The sequence below is a fragment of the Rhamphochromis longiceps genome, linkage group LG23 (genome assembly GCF_057381845.1).
Source record: "Rhamphochromis longiceps isolate RC_006_pf linkage group LG23, R_longiceps_female_GT1.1, whole genome shotgun sequence".
In the NCBI taxonomy this organism is placed as follows: Eukaryota; Metazoa; Chordata; class Actinopteri; order Cichliformes; family Cichlidae; genus Rhamphochromis; species Rhamphochromis longiceps.
The window spans coordinates 7067965-7085384 of NC_140578.1; the positions used below are offsets into that span (position 1 = coordinate 7067965).

The following is a 17420-nucleotide window of genomic DNA, read 5'->3' on the forward strand; positions in this document are numbered from 1 at the left end:
TGTTTGGCTTCCCATTCAACTGCCAATAAAGAGCTGATAAACTCAAGTTTCCTGTTTTATAGACATCACATTTAGGTGATCTGTTACTGTCTCTTTAAAAGTTAAAGTAAATTACAGATTTAAACTACAGATTGCCAGGAGAACGTTACACATGCTGATTAGGGGCACATTTTTTATGTGTGTAATGTACATGTAAAAATGGTCTAGTACTCGTGTTTCGCAAACAACTTGTGTAACTATACTAAGAGATACTTGGTCCACCTCTGCAGGTCAGATTTAATCAGCAATCTGACATTGATGGCTCAGCCTCTTCACATATTCCCCTTTGTTAGAAAAGACCTTGACTTGAATTCTGTTGCATGTTGCTCCCACACCTTAGCTCGAGGTAATATGACTGGTCTATCTGTATGAAGTGTTATGGAGCAGGGATTTCCGAGTCAGCACTATAAAAGACTTTTACTGAGATTGTTGAGCATGAATCATCCATCCAACAGGTTTTGTTTTGTGAAGGTGCGTGCATGTGTGAAAAGCTAATTGGAAATTCCGGTTAAGAAACGTCCATATTACATAATAGGTTTCACACCTTCCTGAGGTTTAGATGAAAACTTCCTTAATGTGAAAGCAAATTGTAGTTGTGCTTCTTCTATAGACCGTATAGCGTTATCTTATGAAATCCCTTTAAAAACAAATTCAAATGTATTTAACACTTATAAAGCAAACTGTAATGCTGTGTTTTCACTCCTGTACTCTGCTCTTACTGTGTGACTGCCTTTTTCCTCGCGTTCTCCAGCCAGCCTGTCTTTCCACATCTTGTTTAGATTAACTGCTTCAAAAACTGGGTCACTTTATTTCCTTGGCTAAAGTGCAAACATATGCATAGACTGAATGTTCATGTGTATATGTGCTAAGAGAGCCAGATGTTTACTTGGCTCTTAGCAGGAGGTCCCTAGCGGTATTTCAGCAGAACTTTGGCTATCTTTGTTTCAGTTCTTCTTGGCAAGGAGCTCAGCTAAATTAAGACAGTTAGGCCTATGACGCTGAGCTTTCTTCTAGTTCTGTCTACCACACAGAGCGCTATCAAAATGACTCCTTAGACAACTTTTCTCTAGTGTGGTTGACTTAAAGAGGGGAGGGATCTATTAACAGATTTGGCTCTTATGTTTCTTTATGCTTTTAAAAATTCATTGTATTTAGACCTGTTGGTTATGACAACTGATAAAAAAAAAAATACATTAAAAACCCCACAAATTCATCCTTTCAATTATTAGCACAACTCTATAGTGTCTTTTTACTGCTTGCTCTCTACAGTGGCTGTTTTTATTCCCATTTACACCCACTGAGTGAGGCAGAATTTGGGAGAGACACAATCAGTTCAAACTGGAACAGACTGGTTCACAGCATTTCTCCCTTTGCCTAAACATGGGCATTCCAGCCTGGAGGGACTGTGCACCTACACTGTCCCTCCTACAAGAGGGTGGAAAGAAACGAGCCACTGCCAAGTTAGAGGGTTCTACGCAATCTTAAAAACAGTAGCCAAGTGTTATTGCTGTGCTGTGTTTGTTAATTGTTGTGTGTTTCTCCAACCCCCAGGTAACGCAACAGAGGGGGGTGAAAAGGAGAGCACAGAGTCAGCTAAACCAACTGAGGCCCTACACACAGTGTAAGAGCCATCAGAGATATACCTTTATTCATTTAAATTGAATTCAGTTCCACGTGATGAGCTTTTCAACTCCAAATCCCACAGAAAGCATGTTTTTTGTTTTTTCTTTTCTTCAGACTGCAACCTTCAAAGCCAGAACAACCTACAACAGAAGAGGTCTCTGTCTCTAGTGACTCCTCCACATCTTCCCACTCATCATCTGATCCACATAAGGATGTGGATCAGATTGTCACTCTAGTAGAGGAGGAGGAAGAGGAGGAGGAGATCAGACTGTCAACTGTTACTCTATTGGAGGAGGAGGGAGAGGATGATGAAGAAGGGGAAAAGAGCGAGGAGGAGATGAGGAAGGAGGCAGACAGGAACCAGTGGGAGAGCCAGGCTTACTGTCCTTTCACCTCCTTCTCCTCCCTCTCTCTGTCTTGCATGGTCACTCTGCCTGAGCTGCTCCATCGCTGGTGCTCTGCCAGGCTGGCCAAGGAGAGACTGCGCAGCCTTAAGAAGAGGCAGCTTAGCACTCAAACACAGACTCACCCTACTGTGAGCACACCTGTCCTCACACACACACCTCCACTGATTCCTATTCCTGCCCCCACACCTATCCAAGAACCCCTTCCTCTCACAGAAAAGGCTCCAGAACTCGAGGTGCCTGAGAAGGGGCAAAATGAGTGCAGAGCTCTCAGTGAGGAGTACACCACTGACACGCCTCTCAGCACTGACACACCTGATTCATACACTCCCGAGCTCAACATCCTCCTAGAGCCCAGCAGAACCTCCACCATCCCCCCTCAGAGTTTCTCAGACAGCCACAGCTCCCTAACACAGCCTACCCCAACCCCTAAGGAGAACTTGTTACCTTTAGTTAAAGACGCAACCCTAGATCCTGTCCCCACTCCTCTCCTCCAAGCTGTCTCTATCCCAAAGACGCAGCACGCCAGCAGTGTCACCCCCACGCTTTCTGCCAGCACTCCCCCGTTATCTCAATCTTCTGAGACGGCTTCTCCTGTCGTCACGGTTCCTCCTGTCAAAGATCAGCCTGTTCAGCCTCTTCCCACTGCTTCAAGACCTGAGGATTTTATCTCCCCTCCCACTGAGCTGCCAGCAGCTTTGCCTTCAAATGACATTCACACAGACTCAGTTAAGTCAGGCGTAGACAGCGGGGACTCGCAGAGACAAAATGTTCAGGCCTCCCAGACCCACGGGGAGCAGGCTGATTCACTTCCTCAGACAGGAGAGCCTCATCGGGTGGAAGAGACTGTAGAAGAGGAACTGCTGAATGCTAGTGGTAATGGCAACGCTCAGCGGACGGCTACAGACTTCTATGCAGAGCTGCAGAACGGTGGAGATTATAATGGTGGAGCAGTGAATGGGAACAGCGTGTTAGTTAACGGAGGCGCAGTCCACGGATCCAGCCAGAAAGAGAGTGTGTTCATGAGGCTGAACAACAGGATCAAAGCTCTGGAGATGAACATGAGTCTGTCCAGCAGATACTTGGAGGAACTCAGCCAGAGGTGAACTTTTCAAATCTAAACTGCAACAAAAAGCAAAGTTTCAGTACAGATTTTACTGCCCTAATTTGTTTCGGATATTTGCAATCTGGGAGAGATTATTAGAAGTTATTTATATGTATCTGTGATTTCCAGATATCGTAAACAGATGGAAGAGATGCAGAAAGCGTTCAATAAGACCATCATCAAGCTGCAAAACACCTCCCGTATTGCTGAGGAACAGGTCTCATTGCATTAATCATCTTAAATCACAGTAAAATATGTTTGCAGTTAAGAGTCTTATTTACTCAATCTACTGACACCTGAGCAGCTGTGCTGACTAATATCTTCTTCTTTTTTTTTTTTCTTTTTTTTTTGTATATTTTCAGGACCAGAAGCAGACAGAGTCCATCCAAGTCCTGCAGAGTCAGTTGGAAAACGTCACTAAACTGATGCTCAATCTCACAGCTACAGTCAGCGAGCTGCAGAGAGAGGTATATTGCTATCGTTGATTGCTGAGTAGACTATCTATTGCTTAGTTTTAACAGAATTGTCTTTTTGTGTTTGGCTTAAAACCTTGTTGCTTGTGTTCAGAGAAAGATTTATTCTTCCTGTTGAAAATAGATCATGATGCTTCTGGCTCATTAACATAATGTAGTTTAAACACCATCTGTTGTCAGATCTCTTGCTGTTCCAGATATAGTCCAGGTTTGATTTTTATGTTCGGAGTAATGATTTTAGTAGTCGGGACCTTGAAATCCATCTGAAATGGAGTATGCCAGATAGTAGGTACCAGCCAGAGTAACTAGAGGTGAAATTAAGTATAATGGAATATAACATTCGTTTTACCTACAAGTTTGTTTATAAGTAGATAAACAGACAATTTAAGTAGTTTTTTTTTTTTTCACATAAGTATAGTGTCTGTGTGAAACCTTAATATTCATGGCCATCATGTATTGTTTTAACTTTTTTTGTTTTGTTGTTTATTTAAAGTCTTTTGCTTCTTCCAAAACACGTGCAGAGTTTGACTTGAGTGGAAAACATTTTTCTGACTTGAATATTTCAACATGTTTGGCTTTGACTTTTCACCAAGGCACATTTTCTGAGCCCACATGATTAAATGCAGTTACATTAAAAAGGATAGAGGATAAAGTTTGTGTATCCTTTTTAGAATAACAATTTGTGGGTAGTTTGTCCTGGTTTTTCCTTCTCTCTCTCTTTTTTTTTTTATTTTATTTTTATTTTTTTATTATATAAATTCACTGGGCCTTTTGCATACAGTGTTTAGGCCAAACTAAAAGTGCTTTTGGAGTAAGGTCACGGAGGACATGGTACAAAACATCACAACTGGGGAAAAGGACCACTCACGGTATCATAAGTCGACGTAGCTGTTGAATGTTTGATGTGTTGTGCATTGTTTCACTGTTGACTGCTGAAATCGTCCTCTGCAGGTATCTGACCGTCAGAGCTACCTGGTGGTCTCTCTGGTTCTGTGTCTATTTCTGGGGATCCTGCTGTGTCTGCAGTGCTGCCGCAGCTCGGCCCCCGGCCCCAGCACCAACTCTACTGCTCTTCCCAAGAGCAACCACTACCCCAGTCCCAAGAGGTTTGTCACCCGCATGCATGAATAGGATATTTTATTTCTGAAGCTTTGCTATGACATTTGTTAAGTGTTGTTCAGTGTTTTCGTATTAGACTGAATACTGAAGCTGTTGTCTGTCGGTTGCTGTCATTCCCGTCTTGCTACTAACTGTAGAAAGATTGACAATCAAGGAATGAATGTAGCATCTTGTAAATGTCAGTCATTTTTCCCTCCCTTATCAGATGCTTCTCCTCTTACGATGACATGAGCCTGAAGCGCAGGGTGACCTGCCCACTTGTTCGCTCCAAGTCGTTTCACCTGTCCTCTACAGAAGGTAAGAGGTCTTCTTCCTACGTGCCCATTCACTTTTCAAAAATCTCTCCTCCAACACACTTTTGTTTTACCCATGTTTCCTCCTTTTGTTTTTCCAACTGAAACATAAGCAGCATTGAGATCTGACACTACAGTCACGCTGCAAACATCATGTAATCTTGCCTTTGGGCACTTTCAGGCTAACTGCTTTTGATCACTGCGTCTATTGCCACATATCTCTCCCCATCCAAACACTACTTAGCCTTGCTTCATTCTCTCCATCGCTCACTCTTTGTACCTTTGCTGTTGCTTTAAGACATTTTGCCAGGTTTAGTGACTGATATCCCTCTTGTTGCCACTGCCTAAAGCAACACACGCCCACAAGGAAAGGCTGGTGCAAGCAATAAAAGTATCAGCTCTTGAAACCTTAAACTCCCGCTGCTGTTCATTACCCCCTAATGACGTGCATGCGTGTGTGTGTGTGAGAGAGAGAGTTTGCCCTTGAGGGTGGGAGGCTGTCATTGCCAGCTTGCCACATGCAGGCATAAGGAGTTTAATAATAGAGCACAATGCTTTGCTGGCTCATGGTAGACATTTGCAAGTAGTATTCCTTAATAAAAACAACACCTGCTTTTCTATGATTTCAAATCTTGTTTTAACAACAAGCTATTACTACAATATGGATTTATGCCTTTTCATCTTTAAAACTACTTGCAAGGTCGCTTCATGCTTATTACATGTACGTATTCCTGTATCCCATTCCATCATTAACCTAGCCCCTTTCTCCCCTCCCCAGTAGGTCCAGATGACTTGTACATTGTAGAACCTCTAAGGTTTTCTCCAGAGAAAAAGGTACAGTGTCTGTTGGCTGTGATGGCCGTCGTATACAAGTACTGTGTTTTCTCGTCTCAATGAGTCTTTCTAATACGTCTGTTTTAGAAAAGGGAATTCTTTATTTTGTGGAGTAAATGAGATGAGGTATCAGCTGAGCAGTGGAAAGAATTGGCGAAATACCCATTAGCGTGTGTGTGTGTGTGTGTGTCTGTGTCTGTGTCTGTGTGTGTACTGCCAGCTTTATTTGCTTCAAGTTTTTAATATTTTTAGATAAGCAGGTTGAGTAGTATGTTTTTGTTTTCCTCATTTCCATCATTCCCTTTTGAACTTTCCCACCTTCCTCCGACTATTGTTTGTGACTTAACGTTATTAGTTGTTTAGTTTTCTGCTGATCTTTCTTAAGTAATTTCTCCATCTCTTATGTTTACCTTGCAGAAAAAACGCTGCAAGGCAAAGTCTTTGGACAAAGTTGAGACTCTGAAGGCATTCGATCCTTCTGCTCTCCTCACTAACGGGGATCCCAAGTTTAACAGCTTCCACCCGTGTCTCCCTGCGCCACCATCCTCAACACGCCCCCTACCTCTTCCTCCTCCTCCTCCACCTCCTCCTCCCTTGCCTCCTCCCCCTTCAACACCACAGGAGGGCCCATTATTGCCCCGTCGCGCCTCTAAGGAGTTCCCCTCAGAGACTAGCAGCTGCAGCTCGTCCACCCATTCTGAGGAGTCGTACGCCAGCCGGCTCCCCCCTCCTTCTCCCGTCTTCCCCGCTGATGGCGTGTGCAACGGCCACGGCCTTTCTTTCCCCCTCAGCCAGCCGGTTGCTAAGTCCCGTCAGGAGAAGCGCTCAACGAAGCGGCGGAAGTCTCGCCAGACCGAGCTGCAGTTCCCGCACATGCCAGTGGGGAGCGTTGGTTCTCTGCCCAGCCTGCAGCAGCTTATGAAGGGAAACAAGGAGATGAGTGTCGGGACCATCGGGGTGACAGCCGTCACCGGACATGTCTGAATCCTCACGCGTCACCTTTACACGATTATCTGCTCACACCTGTGCACACACTACACGGTAGCAGACATGACAGACAGAAGAGGTCTTACCACAACCCAAAGAACCACATTTCCCATGAGCACCCAGGCGCACCGTGGAACTGAATTGGCTATGGCAGCAGTAGCTCAACATCATTCAGTTCTTATTCACTCCTGTCAAAGACCCGTTTACGGTTATGTGCCTTTATATCTGTTCTAGACCTTCTAACTCTTAAAAACGTGAAATGTAAACAGTTGTTGATGTGCACAAAAAGACACTGTGATAGGAAGTGAAACACCAAGAAGAGTCAAAACTATTGAAGTGTGTTTGAGAGATTTTATTTTATTTTCATTTTTCTACTGGATAAGCACATTTACCCATGAAAGTGGAGCACCAGTGAATTCATTTCCCCACTCTGAGCACAGTGAGGAGAGGTGCTGGTCTCAACTCCGTGTTCCTTGAAAAGTATTAGGCTGCTCTTTGGGATGAAATATGTCATTATAAGAGGACTGTGGAGCATGACAAATGACTTCTCTTATTCTTATTTCCTCCTGTCTTTCATTGCCATCATTTAACCTTTTCCATCCTGCCTTAGTCTCTAAATGACTGCAGGTGTTTGTTTGGGACCAGTGGGTAAAACCGTCTCATTCTCGCCTTCTGTCTCTGTCAGTTTGTTCCAAACCAACCACGAGAGCTGAATGAAGAAAAGTCTACATGAGCGTATTAGCCCTTTTCTTTTCTTTTTTTTTTAAGTGTCTCAATTAACTTCATAAAACAAATACAGTAGCAGCAGTCCAGCTCCTGTAGACCCTGCTCAGTTTGGGCTGGGCCCAAAAATGCTGTCACATTAGATTTTGTAACTGTGATAAAACAGCTCAGAGGCAAGAAGCTGTAATATATTGTTTCATTACTTTTATAGTTCTTTCATTTGTAACTGAGCCATGTTTCTCTTAGCATTGCTGGTTCGGCTTGTTTGAGTTGCTGTCAGAGCCAGTATGGGGCAAAGTGTTTCCTGTTAAGGGCACAGTTTACTGTAGGGTAACCTTGGGTAACAGAGCTGAATGTTTACGCACACCCTCTCGTGGACCTTGCAGATGGGTCTGACAGATCAGCTTTATTTATCTATTTATTTATTTAAATGAACAGAGAATTTTCTAACCTAGTCGCTGGTTTGCCAGTCTCCCAGTCTTGCAGCGTCACAGTGGCTCAATGCAAGTTTGTTACATAGAATTACTACTCAGTGGTACTGACACATACAGTCATGGTGGATGGCTCAAACACATTTGCTTTCTTTCGTTTTCTTACCTTATAACGTCGTCTAATTGTACTTGGCTCAGCCTGAAATATCGGACAGTAATCGCATTTTATATCCAACAAAATAACAGTTAAAGGCTACATGTATGTTGGAACACGCTGCTGCTTCTGTGTGTTTTCAGAGCTGCTGGAAAGTTGGAGATGCTTTTATTAAAGAAAAAAGAGAGAGGCTATAACAATGACTGTAGTACTGTGCTGTCTTCTGTCTGCCTTTTCAGCATCTCTGCTGGATTGGCTAACTGATTTTATGTTACCCTGGCTGTTTTGTTAATGTATATTCAATATAACAATTCAGCAAAAACACTGCAGGAAGCTGCAGATTTATTTTTGTTTGCTTTTAAAGAATAAATTTAACAGAGGTTTTTTTTATTCCCCCTTCTATTTATGCAATTTCATAGAGGTTCTGCATGGTTGGCGTTGGACGTCTTGACAGAATTTTCTTCTAATGCTACCATCCCATATGAATGTCATTACCTGTTTTGACCAGCTTCTACTGCTCTTCTTTCCTTACATATCTTTATCCAGAAATGTCACCTCTGACCCCCTGTGCACGACTTCTGTCTGTGACTGTGAAGAAAACTTTAAATATGCCTGCTTTGATTAACCACTCTACCATGTTCCTATTGGCTTCAAATGCTTTTTCATTCTGCTTGCCTGCTTTTCTGTCTAGCTTTTTTGCTTTTTTTTTTTTTTTTTTCTTGTGCATTCTTACTGTGGTCGTACACTCCTTTTAAGTCTTTTTTTTTTTTTTTTTTTTTTTTGGATGTCATGTGTTTGCCCCACATCGAATGACAGCGGTCGTTTGTGAGGAAGAAATGAATTGTTGCTGAATAAAAGGGAACGCAGTAAAGATTAATCCAATTCAGAACACTATTAATGTGGTTACTTATATTCCAAGAGCCGAGCAAATCCAGAGGGTGGTTTGTTTGTTTTTTGTTTTGTTTTTTTTGTTTTTTTGTTTTTTAAATCCCTGTTTGAATGTGTAATATGTTTGTGTGTAAACCTGTACGCATGCGAGATTTTTTTTTTTCTTGTCTTGTGTGTGTGTGTGTGTGTGGGTGGGTGGGTGGGTGGGTCTGTGTTATGAAAAAGACTACTTTAAATCGATTTAAACACATAACACAGCAAACAACAAGAAAGCACTTGGAGAGAAATTCTAAATGCTCAGTGTGCACTTTGTATGACTCCTTATGCCGTTTTGTTTTTCTACCCTTTATGTCAAGTGCTACCTTCTCTCTATCCCTCTCTCTCGCCCTCTCTTTGTCTCTGTGAGTACTCTGAAGAGCTGCACAGTATTTTTGAGCAGGAGTGAGTTACTACAAAAAACTGTAGTGCCATTAGAAACTGTGAATTCTTTCTAAATAAAATGTTTTTGTTTCTTTTTGTCTTTCAGTTGGAGTTGTTTCATGTCAGATTTTAGCAAAATTGCTATTTCACTTCTGTTGTCCCTAGGCAGGAAACATTTATTAAAGAAAAGTAGTGATAGCAGTATACAGATTTGGGTATACACGTACTTCATAGAATCCCATCCTCAGAGTCTCAAAAGTAATTGGAAAGTTGGCTTAAAAAGAAATTAATAGCCATGTGACACCTGTTGTTTTGTTCTTTTATGATGAAATGAGTATCAGGAGCGACCACATCAATGATCTGGTGCTTTCTTAAAAAGAATGAATACGCTGTCCAGCTTAGCAACAGCAAGAAAAACCCTTCACAATATCTAACCAAATCAGTAACACCCTCAGAGAGAATGGCATATCCCCAAAATCTACAGTTAAAAGATGCTTTCATAAATGCAAATACAAAGGTTTTATAAAAAGGTGTAAACCACTGGTTACAGAGCAAAATGTGGCGAAGGTAAGGAACGCCACATGACACAAAGGATACTGCATTATCTGTCAAACATGGTGGAGGCAATGCTGTGTCATGGGTGTGTATAGCTGCCACAGTAAATGGATCATTAGTTTACTGATGTGACTGCTGACAAAAGTAGCACGGGGCTATACTCTCTCCTTACGTTCAGCAAAAAGATGCAAAACCAATCAGAAAGAGCTTTATAGTGCTAATGGATAATAACCCAATACAGTCTCAAGGCAAAGAAATGGCATAGTCCAAGTCAGTGAAGATCCATGAAGAAGTAAAAACTAAAGGTGGTTGTGGTAAAAGTCTAGCAGAGTATCTCAAGGGAAGGGAAACAGAATTCGGTCATATCAAAATGCTGTAGATATCATCAAATGTGGATATGCTGTATCCGAAAGGATTCTCAACCTCTGGAAGACAATGAATGTAAGTTTTAAAAGGAATCCTCATATTTAAAGCTGTTTGTTTCTTCAATGACTTTGAACCCTCCCCGGGCTTTTATGCCTACTCATTCCTATGAGTTTCTAGGGAATCACTATCCATCTTTATTATGTTGGGGGAAGAAATATATGAATAACATATAAAATATTACATATGTAACAGCAGTATATGTTTAAATTTGATGAATTAGAAGTGTAATACAACTGAACATTAAAGTGCGCATCTTATGCTCATCATTATTTATTTACTTATTTATCTTGCGGTGGGCATCACAATGATTTGCGGTCTAAAATGAACCATTTTTACCTCTTCTCACTGCAGGGACAGCTTCCCTTTAAGGCTGACTTGCTGCCGCTATTAAACAGAAGGTTTAAGGGTGGGTAGTTGGGACTGTTGTGCTCATGATATCCTGTAATATGTCTCTGACATCATATAGATCCAAGAGAAAAATAAGAGCAATTAGAGAACTCTGAAGCCTGAACTTAAGGATAGCAACGTTTTTTGTTTTTGTTTTTAATAAGCGTCCAATATAAAAAAGCATAATAAACCCACTTTAAGGTGAATTTAAACCAGAAGGTGGCAGTAAAGCAACTTTAAACATATTAAACGACCTCCAGCCACAGGGTGTCGCTGTGAGTCACACTGGCCTCTGTTCTCCTCCAGTGCGCGTTCTCTGTTTTCTCTCTGCTGTTTACGTTTATCGAGTAACATGGAGGACGAGGTGGATGTTGACATCGAAGGAGATGACTTTGATAACAATATTGGGTAATGACGCCTGTTTATTTGGATTAATTGATGGCTGTGCTGTTTGGTGGGCTTCTGTGCTGTGGTCTACGCGAGTTAGCGGTGACCCGGATGTTGGCGCAGGATAACAGCAGCTGGGATTAGCTCTGGAGGCATCTGCTCTGCTGATCACAGCTTCTTTCCTCGCTGTTTTAGGGAGATGGACGGAGGAGGTTTGGTGCAGGAGCAGTTCATGCAGCCTACAGGGAAGAGCAGCGACTGGATACTGGTATGACTTCGTCAAGCTCCGTTGTTTTTCTGGCTGTGGGTGCTCGTGTTGACTCTCCGTCTCTCCTTTGTACAGCCCTGGGAGCTGGACAGCTCCATCAGCCCGGAGAACAGAGAGGTGATAGAGAGGATGTTGCTAGAGGAACAGTATCCTTTTACTGACCTTAAACGCACTGCATAGTGATGCATTGAGGTTAACTACAGGAATCACAGGACGTAGCTGGGAAAGCTTCGGATTACCTAATAACTGCCCCATGCTGTGGCTAATGTAAACATACGGACAGATGACAAATTAAAAGAAAAAAATGTAACGCTTGACCTTACAGTAAATGGAATTACAGTGGGGGAATATGTTATATTATTTTATGTTCACTTGTCCTGTTAGTGCAGGAGTAACCCAAAACATCTCAACCTAGTTTCAACCAGTAGCTGAAGCTCCTTATATTGTGTTGATTACATAGTTTAAATACTAATTTTGTTGCTGGTTATGAAATCAGTTGTCCTCAACTATAATCGAAGATATTACCTGACAGGTAAGGAGATTCCCGACCACATTTGGCACAGTGATCCTCACAAAAAAAACAAAGTGAAAAAGTGAGTAATTTCTTCCATCAGCCTTGATGATGAGCGCAGTACACTGATTCCTCATTTCCTTGCTATTCATGAACTTGTCTGTGTGTGGACAGGTCTCCGGCCAAGAACATAGCTTCGTCTGCTGGTTCATCCTCTCGATGGTCCCAACAGGAGAAAGAACTGTTTGAGGAAGGCCTGGTATGCTTACACTGCAAGTTAACTTTTGTGTCTGAAATGTAATTTCTGTTTGGGAAGGTCAGCTTTTAATGGATTTAATAATTGTTTTAAGTGAGTCAGATTGTGTGTATTGTCCAAGTTGCCGAGGTGTGTTGTTCTACAGGCTCGGTTTGGTCGAAGGTGGACTAAGATTGCTAAGCTTATGGAAAGCCGTACCGTTCTTCAGGTTAAGAGTTACGCCAGGCAGTATTTTAAACATAAGGTAAGACAGTCCACCTGGATTATACTAACAGCACAAGACAGGTTTCTGTTATGTAAGCTTAGTTGTAGTCATCTGCAGATATAAACCTGCAATTTAGTCGAACTACATACGCTCTATGCAACCAGAAGGAGTCCTTAGCAATGGTATGTTGGAAAATAAAAATCAAGAATAAACAAACTTTTGTGTACACATTTTTCAGGCAAAATCAGATCCTGGTCCTGCGGCTCCCTCTGTAGCTCCCATAATACACCTACAACCTCCTCAGCCCACCTCCAGTCAAGTGTCTACTCTTGCCAACGCTGTCCGCATAGAGAAGCTTTCTGACGATGAGGATGAGGATGTAGACATCACTGACGACTTAAGTGATGACGAAGAAGGCAATAAACCACAGGCAGTCCTCAGCAGTGATTTCTGTGGGCCTGAGGAGAAAACAGATTCTGGGAGTCAAAGCCCCACAGAAGAACATGTAAGTCTGAGTGGGGTAGAGAGCATCCATGAGACGAAGGAGAAACCGAGCCACACCTCTCTTTCTCCGCAAAGTCTTCAACCCTCATCTTTCCCTGGTTGCTCAGAAGATCCTGGAGTAACAGAGCGAGATGAGAAGGTCAACAAGACGGCATCGGTATTTCCACAAAGCTGTCAGACACCGCCTCACGCAGACTCAAAGCAGATGTTCTCAACAGGCATTGCTCAACTGGAAGAAGCTTACAGTGATGGAATGGGTACTTCACACTTACTGTGCTTTGTGTATTTACCTCACTGTCATAGGAAAAATTAATGACACACATTATGATGTCCTAGATTCTTCAGACAAGATTGAGAAGAATCTAAATGATAGACCATACAATGACCAGGAGGAGGAGGAGAATGAAGATGATGAAGAGGAGGAGCTGAAGGCCCCCGAACAAGAAATAGAGATGGACACAGAGACCATCACCGAGGATGAGAAGCAGGCTATCCCAGAGTTCTTTGAGGGGCGACCATCAAAAACCCCTGAAAGATATCTGAAGATTAGAAACTATATCCTGGATCAATGGTAAACTAAGTTTACATGTTCGATAACTTTGTTTACACAACTTTGCACAGAAAGTGGTTATTACTGTTTTTGTCCACTAGGCTGAAGAGCAAGCCCAAGTACCTAAACAAGACATCGGTCCGCCCTGGTCTAAAGAACTGTGGAGATGTCAACTGCATTGGGAGAATACACACCTATCTGGAACTCATTGGAGCAATCAACTTCAACTGCGGTAAGTCTATTTCTCTGAGTCTTCTGATTTATGAATTTTTATCTTCTTTTTGATGTTAAAGCTCTGACTTCCTTTTTGTAGAGCAAGCTGTGTACAATCGTCCAAAGGTGATGGACCGCTCCAAGCATAAGGAAGGCAAAGATGTACTGGAGGCCTATCAGCTCGCCCAGAGGCTGCAGAGCATGGTCGGTACCCATAAAGCAATAGACTCTGAAACTGGAAGCATTTAAATTTTAAGCATGCCAGAACTTGACTTGTAACTTCTGACTGGTTGTAGCGAACCAGGAAGCGGCGTGTGCGGGACATTTGGGGGAACTGGTGTGATGCTAAAGACTTGGAGGGACAGACATATGAGGTATGGACACTGCACAACAACTTTTAATCAAATTACGATTTACATTCTTACTAATATGTTTACTGATTCTGTGTTTTTTCTTTATCAGCATCTAAGTGCAGAAGAATTAGCTCTGCGGAGAGAGGAGATGAAGAAGCAGCCTAAACCTTACAAGATGTCCAGATACCGAGGGTGAGCACAGTGGACTGATGCAAAATGTACCAAATTATAAGCACAAGGAGGTTTATGATGTGGATGTTTATAATCCCACTCTATCCACCAGCTCTTTTGACCCCTTCCAGCTGATTCCCTGCAGATATTTTGAAGAGGATATAAAGGTCAGTGATCATTCTTATCAAGATTTTTCACCGATACACTGACTAACCACACCACTTTAAAAAAAAAAAAAACCCGGAAAAATCATGGATGTGTCTCTAATTGGCGTGGCCTCTATTGATCAGGCTTGTTCTGTTGCATCTTCCAGATACAGAATGGATACTAGACTATTTGTTTCTTGAGAAATTCTTCAGGAGATTTTTCAGTGTAATTAGTCCAGCTGGGGTAGACTAATGAGGGAGAGCCATTTTCATGGGGATGGGGAATGCTTAATCTGCAGTTAATGGGTGGTACATGTCAAAATTACATCCACATGAATACCACCACAGGACTTCTAATGGTGCCTTTGCTCCAATTGAAAGCACACATCCCAGGTTAGGTGGGCAAAGCTAAATTCAGTGTGATGTCAGTGTGTCTGTTGTTGGCCCTGTGAGGGACTGGCAGACTCTCCAGGGTGCTCATTGCCCTATGTCAGCTGTAATATACTTCAGCCCAGCCTATGTTGGATAAGGAGTAGGTGACTGGATTATTAGATATACCTTATATCTAATAAGATTATATTTTCTTCATTTTTTGTTGCATAAACTAAGAGGATCCTTTCTCCAAAGTAGTCATCATTTATTCTAAGCTGTTCTTTACTGATCACCCTAGGAACCATTCCAGGTTATAGTCTGTGCTGAGACTCTTCTCATCATGGATATGGTATGTTATACACACAGTCACAAGCTGATTCGTTTTTTTCATATATGTACAACAGATTTTACCTATACTGACAGATAACTTTTCTGTAATCAGCATGCACATGTGTCAAGGGGGGAAGTCATTGGTCTGCTAGGTGGAACTTTTAATGAAGAAGCAAAAGTATTGAAGGTAGGTCAAGAAGTCTGAACCAATGTGACAAACAGGATAAAACTCTAATCACATTATATTCAGAAAACTATATTTTGTGATTAATAAATCTGTGTTTAGATCTGTGCAGCAGAGCCATGTAACAGTGTGAGCACAGGTCTGCAGTGTGAGATGGATCCAGTGTCTCAGACACAGGCCTGTGATGTGCTGTCATCCCTGGGATTCAGTGTAGTGGGCTGGTACCACTCGCATCCCTCCTTCCACCCTAACCCTTCATTGCGAGACATAAACACGCAGCACCAATTCCAGGTAAAACTGACTGAATGAAATAAGTTTGCACATGAGTTACTTGTGAACTTCTGGTTTTATTTTCACTTCTGGTATTATTATTTATTTATTTTTAATCTTTCAGAGTTATTTTTCACGTGGTGGAGCCCCGTTTATTGGGATGATAGTGAGCCCATATGACCCAGCTAATGCTTCCCCCCACTCCCAGACTACCTGCCTATTGGTAAAAGAGAACCAGGAGCCTTCAGGCCCCCAGAGTAAGTCTAACACACACACACACACACACACACACACACGACTCAAACTTCAAAACAGTTAAGATCAAGAGGCTTTGAAATCAAGCTGACAATGTAGGTCAGTGATTTTGTGTACGCAGTAACACACTTTATCCTCTGGCTCAGTCTCTCAGCCTCTGTTCCTCCCCAGAGCTGCCGTACAGATTCGACTTCCTGTCATCACAAGACATCCCGGACTGGGAGCAGACGATGAGGAGGGCTCAGTGGATCATCCACAAATATTCTCAAGCACCAGGGTGAGTGAGACACAAGACTGTATTGTGTAATCTTGAACTGGTGCCCTAAAGCTGATCCTAAATTTTATTGAAATTGTTTTGGGTGGTGTGTCTAAGCATTTTATTTTTCATTTTTGCCATGGCTGGTCAGGAGTGTGCAGATGGACAGACTATTTCGGAGAGACTCCCATCTCACATGTTTGGAGAAGGTCAGTTCGACCATCAGTCCTCCCAGTTTGCAAATTTCAGTGACTCTATGGAGTGACTTTGAGCTGCTTTTACAGTTTTAATGTGTGCCTAACTACACGACCTTCATCATGTAGATGCTGGCATCACTGGCGAGATACTTGGAACCCCTCCCAGATGAGGTGGGAGACTCCTTTCTCACCCAGATCCAGGCCCTTTTCAAATCTGACTTTATTTCCAAGCAGCAGTTGCCTGATTCTGAAGAAGGAGAACCTTTAAATATCTCATCCAAGCTGGTGGACTCGGGCGAACTAACTTTTGATCAGCCGATCAGCCCAGAGGAAGAGAAGGACCAAGAAGAATCTGAGACTACTGGCAGCACCGTGTTGCATTTAGGCTCTGTATTGTCGACCGAACATGACTATTTACTGTGAATAACCATACAGCAGCATACTTAATAGTGAATGACACCTTTTGTGAATACATTGTGGCATTCATTACTGGGTGTGTGTGAGATAGTTTTTGTCAGTGAAGTTATCATGAACGTTTTTTCTCAGTTTAACAGATTTCTTTTTGACATCAAAATAAAAATCTATTTTTATATTTCAGGTCTTTTTATGAATGTTCAGTGCAACACATGAATATATATTTTAATGATTTATGTTTAAAGTTTTGTCATTTACTCCTCACTAAGGTTTACTGTCCAAGGGGACAGTACTATGTTTTTAGAACATGTGGTGGCCAAGACATTCAAAGGGGCTCTTGATAAATCAGATAATCAGACAGGCAGTAGTACGGTTAGGTTAACTGGTGATTCTAAACTAGTTGTATGTGTATGATGGACTGTCCAGGGTGTACACTGGCTCTCATGCTATGGCAGCTGGGATAGGATGTAGCCCCCACCTGTGACTCTAAGTTGGATTAGCAGAAGAAAATGGATGGATAGTTACACTAAAGTGTAAAAATACCCTTAAGTGAAAAACCCGCATTCCAGTTCCCATTTATGTTAAAATTAGGATCAAAATAAACTGAAAATACCAAAAGTGAAAGTGCTCATGATGCCAAAGTAATCCCATGAAGCAATCGAACATTGATTGATCATTGATCAATCAGTGGTTTATTTCACTTTAATGTTGAAGCCG

At 42.1% G+C, this 17420-nt stretch overlaps 2 protein-coding genes across 7 annotated transcripts in view; both read left to right on the top strand.

The window, feature by feature from the left end:
- suco (SUN domain containing ossification factor) overlaps positions 1-9585 on the top strand; it is a 42496-nt gene extending 32911 nt beyond the window's left edge. For 3 of the 5 annotated variants that reach the window (XM_085397622.1, XM_085397624.1, XM_085397625.1), the window contains 8 exons: positions 1591-1660; positions 1777-3168; positions 3301-3388; positions 3534-3638; positions 4596-4750; positions 4969-5060; positions 5835-5890; positions 6308-9585. In XM_085397622.1, the coding sequence (XP_085253748.1) occupies positions 1591-1660; positions 1777-3168; positions 3301-3388; positions 3534-3638; positions 4596-4750; positions 4969-5060; positions 5835-5890; positions 6308-6874 (2525 nt within the window). In that variant the 3' untranslated portion in view covers positions 6875-9585. The remainder of the gene's footprint in view (positions 1-1590; positions 1661-1776; positions 3169-3300; positions 3389-3533; positions 3639-4595; positions 4751-4968; positions 5061-5834; positions 5891-6307) is intronic. The other 2 variants (XM_085397623.1, XM_085397626.1) reach the window with 2 other exon arrangements.
- Positions 9586-11149: 1564 nt separating this feature from the next.
- On the top strand, positions 11150-16881 carry mysm1 (Myb-like, SWIRM and MPN domains 1). 2 transcript variants are annotated; one of them, XM_085397627.1, is made up of 20 exons: positions 11150-11269; positions 11444-11516; positions 11592-11662; positions 12035-12109; positions 12202-12286; positions 12429-12527; positions 12727-13249; positions 13329-13563; positions 13644-13774; positions 13856-13959; positions 14052-14129; positions 14218-14300; positions 14392-14446; positions 15096-15146; positions 15240-15314; positions 15414-15602; positions 15706-15838; positions 16008-16113; positions 16244-16301; positions 16416-16881. In XM_085397627.1, exons 1-20 carry the CDS (start codon positions 11214-11216, stop codon positions 16710-16712), a joined length of 2577 nt encoding a protein of 858 aa, XP_085253753.1. In that variant the 5' UTR covers positions 11150-11213; the 3' UTR covers positions 16713-16881. The 2 variants fall into 2 exon arrangements, with proteins under 2 accessions (XP_085253753.1, XP_085253754.1); XM_085397628.1 differs by lacking the exon at positions 12429-12527.
- The last annotated feature ends 539 nt before the right edge of the window (positions 16882-17420 follow it).